At 34.4% G+C, this 10097-nt stretch overlaps 1 protein-coding gene across 2 annotated transcripts in view; it reads right to left on the reverse strand.

The window, feature by feature from the left end:
- LOC127865929 (splicing factor U2AF 50 kDa subunit-like) overlaps positions 1 to 9984 on the reverse strand; it is a 28992-nt gene extending 19008 nt beyond the window's left edge. For both annotated transcript variants that reach the window (XM_052406076.1, XM_052406075.1), the window contains exon 1: positions 9832 to 9984. In XM_052406076.1, the coding sequence (XP_052262036.1) occupies positions 9832 to 9877 (46 nt within the window). In that variant the 5' untranslated portion in view covers positions 9878 to 9984. The remainder of the gene's footprint in view (positions 1 to 9831) is intronic.
- Between the last annotated feature and the right edge of the window lie 113 nt (positions 9985 to 10097).

Here is a 10097-nt window from a genome sequence, read left to right on the forward strand (position 1 = left end):
GCCCTGCCCTTTCATGACATGAGCACCTGCTGTTTTCCGTGCCCTTATTGATAATATCTTAATAGCTCTTTGTCCAAACTACTTTGCCGACTAGTATCACAGTATGGCCCCAAGGCCGCAAAGATTTGCTCAGTTATGAATTAGTCATGCGTAAATAACCCAGTGTCAATATTTATCGATAATTTCAGTGGCTTATACCAAGCACACTTCCGTAATGTGTACTCGTCCACGATAAAATTGTGGACAGTTACTTCGGAGACTTCTATTGAAAACCTAGATTTTCCTCGTGGAAAATGTGCATTTCATGCATAATAGAGTAATATCAAAACATTTATTTTAGTTAGATAATTAATAATTGACAGAATTACTCTAACGTTTTCTAATTAAACAAAATGCGAATCGCCTATTAGGCGGACATATTATACGAGTTTACGTTGCTATGCTCACCTGTCGCTTATCATTTTAACAAGCTGGCGGACAATACAGCAAATCAATTGTGACTCGGAAAAAATGGCAAATAACGAGCGAATTAACGATGGAGATGACACATTTAGAAGGGATAAATGAAATGCATGTGATAACAAACGATGCATTATTAACATAACATTAACATATTTATTAGTAATCTGTTCAGTTGATGTATACAACGGAAATAAGTGTTTGCAAATTGTTAGCGTTCAGTTTACTCATTTTACTGGCAAAACTTCTGACAAGATTATCGTTAGAAAATGGGATAAGACAAACATGGTTTCATTTATATGTTAGTGGATCTGTGTATAATCAGATTCATATGCATATATTGCTTTATTATGTTTGTCATTCTGTACAATTTACTGCAACAGCATGCAACTTAAATGGAAGACATAGCAAGGTAAATGTATTAATATTCATTAATGTAAGTTAAATACACCAATTACCATTACATGTGCTTGTTTATAATTTTATGTGTATATGTTTCTCTCAAAACCACTTATTCACGGAACGTTTTTGCCTTTTTTTACCTAAACTGCGCGTTAAAATGCCAGGTTTTTTTCTCTCCACTTTTTGGGAAGATAGCTTTGGAATTGGGAATTTTATCGGCATTTTCATGAAATTGGGAAAATAAATTCATTCAAATTAAAAGAAAAACAAGGGACAAAATTGTCACAAAACCAGGTTTTCATTGTGAAAAAAAATCTGATAAAGGGAGACAACTCAAACTGAACTTTTGAAATGAACAAACAAAATTAACCCCCTTTGTAAGTTTGTTTTAAAATAAATCTATTTTTAGTCGTGGCGACCTTGACATTGGAGATATTGACGTGATTCTTTCGTGCGACACACCGTCCCATGATGGTGAACAAATGTGCCAAATGATTTTAAAATCTCATAATGAATGACATAGTTATAGCCCAGACAAGCTCATTTATGGCTATTTTTTACCTTTGAACTAAAAGTGTGACCTTGACCTTGGAGATATTGACGTAATTTTTTCGCGCAACACACCGTCTAATGATGGTTAACAAATGTGCCAAATGATTTTAAAATCTTACAATGAACGACAAAGTTATGGCCCGGACAAGCTTGTTCCGCCCGCCCGCCAGCCCGCCCGCATTCGCCAATCTAATAACCAGTTTTTTCCTTCCAAAAACCTGGTTAAAAATCATATAATACTTTGTTAGATGTAATTGAATTAAATTGAGATAAAATACACATAAGACTTCTTTCAAAAAAAAAAATAATTTTTTTTTTTTTTTTTTTTTTGCAATTGGGAATTTTTTGCCACATTTTGGGAAAAAAGTATTCTTTTTGGGATTGGGAACATAGCCGAATTTCGGCTATAAAATCAGGCAAAAAAAACCCCTGAATGCCCTTTTTCAAAGTGATGCGCCATGCCCCTTTTCCCTCCTTGGAAAAACACTAACTTCCGAATGCAAATGTTAACTCTACGTTAACAGATTCTTGCTTCAAATAAACTAATAATTTATTTCGTGTTGACCCTTTGTCTCAATAAAAAGGGCACGAAAATTATGCAGCATGTACAACGTCGCGTAATGCGCATAGAAAGCGTGGGTGTATTGAGCGTTGTATAAACAAGCACACACCACGTCAAGCGATTTAGGCATGTTCAGTGGCAATATTTCATCAAATCTGTAAATAGTCACTTATGCCAAAATTTATTTGATACTTTAGAAAAATGGCAACGTTTGTTGTAAAATAAATTATTGAGCACTTTTATCTTCAATATTTACCAGAAAGTGCTTTTAAAAATGGGATTATCGGGTAATTAATAGAAACTTGTAAGTATGCAGTAATAGTCGGGTTTATACGGATGTATTGGGGAATTGTTCGAGTCGGGATTTTACTATCTTTGCGGGAAAGTTTTATTAATAATTATTAAAAAATGTCTTTATTAATGACTTTATAGCTGGGGGATTTTCTTGAAGAGTCATAGCACACCAAATGACGTCTTTTGACGCTGTTTTTCTTAAGAGTTATAACGCACCACAAAACGTTGGTGGACATGTAAAAATCAACGTCTGGAGGGGACACCCCACCTGAAGCAACCCCTATAAGCCCCGGGGCGCCTGAAAAAATCCTGTGGAAAGCACTATAGCATACATGTACATATATTTAATAACAATTTCCCAAAAGAATGTAGGAGTAAAGGGTAAAGCACGTGTCAGTTACTTGCACTGTAAGAACTAGTAATCCAGCAGTGCAGGTAGATTCACTGACAGCTAAATTATGTCTAAAATAAAAATAAAAACAATACAAACCATACTAATATAATAAGTTATTTAAGATCGGATGTCAAATTACCTAAACACAAAGAATGTTATTTAGTAATGTGTAAACAAATAACTCTCAAACAAATTTGATCTAAAGTTGGTTTACTCATAATATGATGATAACATATACTAAATTAAGAAGTAATTATAGATTGGATACCAGATTAGGAACCATACGGACCATGGACCATACGGCCCAGATTAGCGGACCATATGAACCAGATTACCGGAACATATAGCCCAGATTTGCGGACCATATTTGCGGAATATACGGCCCTGATTTGCGGACCATACAAAACATGTGTGAATGAATATTCATTAAGTGTTCCACTTCCTTATAATGTATTAATACATTTAATAAAATATAAAAGTTGATGTAATGACATTAATGACTTGTTTTAATTTTGAACATTTGCGAACCATACGGCTCAGAGTTTTGGACCCTACATAACATGTCAGAATTAATATTCATTTCGTGTCCCATAATAAAATATTAAAAGTTGCTGAAATTATATTAATGACAACATTGTTGTTTAAATTTGAACATTTGCGGACCATACAGCTCCGAGTTGTGGACCGTACGGACCAGGTCTATATTAATATTTATTTCGTGTTCCACTTCCTTCAATTTTGTATCAATAAATTAAATAAATATTAAAAGTTACTGTAGCAACACTAATGATAATATAATTGTTTTAATTTGAACATTTGCGGTCTATATGGACCAGACTATACGCCCAAAATTAGCAGTCTATACGGCCCAGATTAGCGGACCATACAGAACATGCCTGAATTAATATTCATTTCGTGTTCCACTTCTTTCAATATTTTATCAATAAATAAATTTTAATATTAAAGTATCTGTAATGACATTGATGACAAAATACTTTTTTATTATATTAATATTCATTTCGTGTTCCATTTCTTTCAATATTTTATCAACAAGGGCTGTTTGTAAAACATGCATGCCCCCCATATGGGCTGTCCATTGTAGTGGCAGCCATTGTGTGAATACGTTTTTTGTCACTGTGACCTTGACCTTTGACCTAGTGACCTGAAAATCAATAGGGGTCATCTGCGAGTCACAATCAATGTACCTATGAAGTGTCATGATCCTAGGCAAAAGCGTTCTTGAGTTATCATCCGAAAATCATTTTACTATTTCGGGTCACCGTGACCTTGACCTTTGACCTTGTGACCTCAAAATCAATAGGGGTCATCTGCGAGTCATGATCAATCTACCTATGAAGTTTCATGATCCTAGGCATATGCGTTCTTGAGTTATCATCCGAAAACCATTTTACTATTTTGGGTCACCGTGACCTTGACCTTTGACCTAGTGACCTCAAAATCAATAGGGGTCATCTGCGAGTCATGATCAATCTACCCATGAAGTTTCATGATCCTAGGCGTATTCATTCTTGAGTTATCATCCGGAAACCATTTTACTATTTCGGGTCACCATGACCTTGACCTTTGACCTAGTGACCTCAAAATCAATAGGGGTCATCTGCGAGTCATGATCAATCTATCCATGAAGTTTCATGATCCTAGGCGTATGCGCTCTTGAGTTATCATCCGGAAACCATTTTACTATTTCGGGTCACCGTGACCTTGACCTTTGACCTAGTGACCTCAAAATCAATAGAGGTCATCTGCGAGTCATGATCAATGTACCTATGAAGTTTCATGATCCTAGGCCCAAGCGTTCTTGAGTTATCATCTGACAACCACATGCAGGTTTTTTTTTGGCCCGATTTTAGAGCCGAAATTCGGCTATGTTCCCAATCCCAAAAAGTATACTTTTTTTCCCAAAATGTGGCAAAAAATTCCCAATTTCCAAAAAAAAAACAAAAAAAAAAATAATTTTTTTTATTTTTTTTTAAAAAGTAGTCTTATGTGTATTTTATCTAAATTTTAATTCAATTACATCTAACAAAGTATTATATGATTTTTTCTTTTAATTTGAATGATTATAAAGAGTTAAATCAAATTTAGTATTTCCTTAATCAGTGGACTTTTCATGTGGAAAAAAGGCTAATGAATTTATTTTCCCAATTTCATGAAAATACCGATAAAATTCCCAACTCCAAAGCCATGGGCTATCTTCCCAAAAAGTGGAAAAAAAACCCTGACCTGGTGGACCGACCGACAGACCAGCAAAGCAATATACAAAGCTCTTCTTCGAAGGGGGGCATAATAAATAAATTAAAATATTAAAGTATCTGTAATGACATTGATGACAAAATACTTTTTTATTATATTAATATTCATTTCGTGTTCTACTTCTTTCAATATTTTATCAATAAATAAATTAAAATATTAAAGTATCTGTAATGACATTGATGACAAAATACTTTTTTAAATTTGAACGTTAAAATATCTTCGCCACAATCGGCTCGGGCGCTTATTTTTCTTTGCTGCATTTTATGAAATTCGTCATCAATGTATATTTTTTCTTGACTATTTTGTGTTATTGTAACATATTTTTATCAATATATTACAATTTAACACACATAAAAATTCTGAGTCTTTAATGACACATCAATTATCAATTAGTGAAATTATTAACATCAAACAATATGTGTCATTAATGGGCGTACTCCAGATGCAAACATATGCCGATGTTGTCTACAATAATAACGATTGTCGCACTTTACCATTAATTGGTAATTACAGACGTGTTAATCAATTATGGTATATTCTAAAAAAAAATTGATAACACCAATCAGTAAGTGTCATAAATAGGGAGTATTCGAGATGCAAATATATGAGTCAATAATGCGAGTGTTATACCCGTATTGGCATTTTAAAATATAGGTTTGACTGCTAAACGTATATAACATGTATTAAATACGTTACTGGTATAAAAACGTGTTTTATAAAGATACATTGCTAAAACATGTGTTGTTTGCATTTATTTTTTTAAGATGGATACACATGTTGTTTTTTTTGTAAAATATTTTAGTGATGTAAGAAATTTTAATTAACGTTGTCACCAAGCTGCATCTATTAATTTAATAAGTATTAATGTCAATTTTTATAAAAATAGATTTTATCCATGAAATTGAATGCAATGTTTTTTTTTTCAGTTTTGGGGAAGGGGGTCGGATCCCGAGGGGAGAAAATTAGCGCGTGAAAGGTGAAAAAGGAGAAATTTCAATGCTTAGCAAGTAACAGTACAAAATCAAGTTTTAACACTATAAGTCACCATACATAGAGAGAAAAACATTATTCCAACTCTTTTTTTCATCAACATGTTATGTTTATGTTTCAATGCTGGCATTTGAATAAGACTGACTAGGTTGTGCTTGTTGAAACAAAATATCATATTTTTTTCAAGTTTCAACATATTTTTTGTCAATTTTTTTGCGAAAGCTTTTGCTGTTGTGCTACATGGTGGAATACGTACGGTTTGCGATAGATGTCATAAAGCGAAAGTCGTGATAGTGAACTACGTACAGTTTACGGTAAAGGAGTAAAGGCTAAAAGAAAGTAAACACGCGGATGCGGCAGTTCAGGAAAATTATAGTAACTAAATTCGTCACAAAAGACGTATTTCAATGAATTACACTTCCGAGAAGGGAATTTAAAAAATATTTGGGGAAAAAATATATACTCTAGAGATGAGGGAATGGGGCCGAATATTTAATATAAACAAGAGGGCCATGGGCCCTAAGGCGCTCACCTGAGACCCAAAGGAACTAAACTATTCTGGGAAGGTGGAGTTCAAAATAACAAGGGCTGTTTGTAAAACATGCATGCCCCCCTATATGGGCTATAAGTTGTAGTAGCAGCCATTGTGTGAATACGTTTTTTGTCACTGTGAATGGTGGTGGTGGTGGTGGTGGTGGTGGTGGTAGTAGTGGTGGTGGTGGTGGTGGTGGCAGAAGAAATAATAGTAGTAGTAGTAGTAGTAGTAGTAGTAGCAGCAGCTGCAGCAGCAGCAGCAGTAGTAGCAGTAGTAGTAGTAGTAGTAGTAGTAGTAGTAGTAGTAGTAGTAGTAGTAGTATGCATTCCAAAAATTCAGTTAGCCTTAAATTTGGTAAAATTTAAATATATTACAAGGGAGGCAAATCTGTAACAATAAATTTAAACTTATTACATTTGTTTCCCCTGTAGTGTATTACCTCCCCTGTCCTGCTTATATTTATATATAAATATAACAAAACTAAACATTAACACAATATTTAACATACAAAATATACAAAAATTCTCATATTCTGATAATATTTTTACTGATTCACTGTATTTTACTAAAAGGATGATGTTTCATTGGACTGATAATTATAGATTTAGAATTACAGACCAGTTGCTTCAGTAATATTGTTCAGAGTGTGCCCTGTTGGCCGCGTATGCATTCTTAAATTATCATTCAAATGAAAGTTTTCACAAAATAGGCAAAAACGAATAAACATGCAAAGTTCAACGAGCTCCTGCGGCCATGTTTTTTGACGAATCAAATTTCTTTGAACAACTTTTTCAGGGGAGCCTTCAAAGGTCATCCCTGTGAAATATTTTGAAAATCTGATGAGCGGTTTCTGACAAGAAGATTTTTTAAGGTTTTTACCATATATGGTCATGGCGGCCATCTTGGTTATGTGATCAAATTTTTTTTAACAATTCTTTTGTCCCATGACCTAGGGATGCTCCACATGAAATTTAGTTGAAATTGGCTCAATGGTTTAGTAGAAGATGTTTACAAATTGTTTACAGACAGACAGATGGACGGACGGACGCCGGACGCTGAGTGATCACAATAGCTCACCCCGAGCTATCGCTCAGGTGAGCTAAAAAACAACACTGGAATGCATACTGTTTAAATGAAGAATTGATGACACAATTAAAATGAGTAACACATCTGAGAATATGAATAACTTGATAGAAATAATCATGAACACAAACGTTTCATTTCCCTTTTTTTTAGTTTTAACACATGTATAGTATCACAGCACACTCTAAGCTGTGTAGTATTTCGTGTATTAAAATAAAATACATGGTGTATAGACATATGGTTCGTATGGTTCGCAAATCTGGGCCATATAGTCCGCAAATTTGGGCCGTATAGTCCGCTAATCTGGGCCGTATGGTCCGCTAATTTGAGCCGTATGGTCTGCTAAACTGGGCCGTATGGTCCGTATACCCCAGATTAGCTCAAACAAAATATCTGTGTTATGTGTAACCTGTGATTTGATTCCAAAGTTATCTTCAGTGCCTTCCCCAGGATTTTTTTCAGGCACCCCGGGGCCGATCGGGGATGGGTTCCGGAGGGGTGTCCCCTCCATACGTTGATTTTTTTTTAAATTTTACATGTCAATTCACGTTCTGTGGTGCATTATAACTCAAAGAAAAACAGCGTCAAAAGACGTCATTTGGTGCGCTATGACTCTTCAAAAAATTCCCCCAGTCATTTAAAAATATATTTTTTTTATATTGTTTAATTGTTTTAAAACTTCCGCACAGATAGTAAAATCCCGACTCGAACGATTCGCCAATACATCCCTTTCAACCCGACTCTATTACTGTATACTTACTATTTTTCAAGTTTCTATTTATTATCCGATAATCCCGTTTATTCCGTTTTTATCAATCTCTTTCTGGTAAATATTTACGATAAAAGCTTTCAGTTATTTCTTTAACACAAACCTTGCCATTTTTTAAGTGACTATTTATAGATCACGAAATAAAATTTGCACTGCTAATTTGAAGCAAAAATATTTAATGTTGCGGTAACATTTACATTCGGAAGTGTGTTTCGGATTAAAAACGCGTTAACATCGACTTACGGGAATGGGTTTCGGATTACAAATTTAATTATTCCCATTTGAGATTTCAACAAATATTAACCGTTGCGTTATAAATTCAACGATAATTTGTTTAAACACTTTACGAGTCGAATAAATGTTTTGACCGAATTATGCATGAAATTCACGTTGTCCACGAGGATCACGGCCGGTTGCCATCATCAGTCTTCTAACTATCGATTATCGGACGAAACATTTACAAGTGTGCGTAATTTATTCAACGAAAATTTGTTAAAGCGCATTACGTGTCGAATAAATGTCAGAAAAACGAGGTTAATCAGTTCTATAAATGGACATGTTGAAATATACATGTCCTGGAATTAAATAAATTGTTATCACATAATTGTAACTGAGAGTCATTTGCACAACTTACTCGCTATAATAATTAATTGTTTACCACTTGCAATTAATTTCTCGTATTAATTATGAGTCATAGGTAACACTTGTTTACAGTAAAAAGGTGTGATGATGATGCCCGAAACCGTCTTTAATGTTCTGTACTGTACTAATTACCGGTTTATATTACTCAAATGATACAACTTCTTACTAATCAAGCTGCGATAAACTCTCACTTCATGCCCGACGTCAATCAAAAATAATGGTCCATAGTTAACCCCGCCCTCATAAGCATTCGCGTAACCGATTGGACGATGAACTTCACAGTTTGACGACTGGAAAGTTACCAGATACATCCTTGTCAGCATTTAAATGACCGTGTAATGTGGCTAGAATAATCGATACGCGCGTCATGCTGTTCTCTTGTCAGTGGATTATCCATTACCCCATGTGGTGTTTATGGCGATTACTTGTGAAAGTAGGTACCAAGTGCTCTTTTAAAACAGGGAATATTGATTCACTGATAGGGAAACCTTGATTTTTTTGGACAATCTCCACTTTATTTTACTGAAGAATACACTGATCGGAAAATTTCAAGTGCCCCGGGGACTCTGATTTCGAAATTCAAGCGCCCCGGCAAGGGGCGCTTAAATGGCCTGTGGAAGACCCTGATCTTATGTGAAATAATATATCCTTAAAAGCACATATGCAATATAAAAACAGTAATTATGTTTTCTACCCGAACTTATTTATATTATTATTGATTTTGGTATATAGATCTAGGATTCATTCGCGTCGCCCCTAACTGCCAAAGCCAAAATCTGTGTGTATTGCTTGTTCAAAAATAGCATTGAGTACAACAGCGTGATCATGCATGAAATCATTTTAGTACTCAAATAAACAATGACACATGTATGAACCTTTAATATCTGCCATTTGTCGTTCAAATTCTTCAAATTCAGACATTTTAACAGTGTTTTCTCTTCTTTTTTCGGAAACAAAATGGCGTTTTTTGATGTAGCGTGCGTACTCCTATTCGAATTTTCCCTTTGACCGTTTTTGTGTGTAAAAACTATATTCATTAGTGAAGCAGACGTATAATGGTATATATTTACTTTATAATAGTACCAATAAAACAATTTATTTCAATATAATATACAATAAAATACGAATATTATTGAATGTC

The sequence above is a fragment of the Dreissena polymorpha genome, chromosome 2 (assembly GCF_020536995.1).
Source record: "Dreissena polymorpha isolate Duluth1 chromosome 2, UMN_Dpol_1.0, whole genome shotgun sequence".
NCBI lineage: Eukaryota > Metazoa > Mollusca > Bivalvia > Myida > Dreissenidae > Dreissena > Dreissena polymorpha.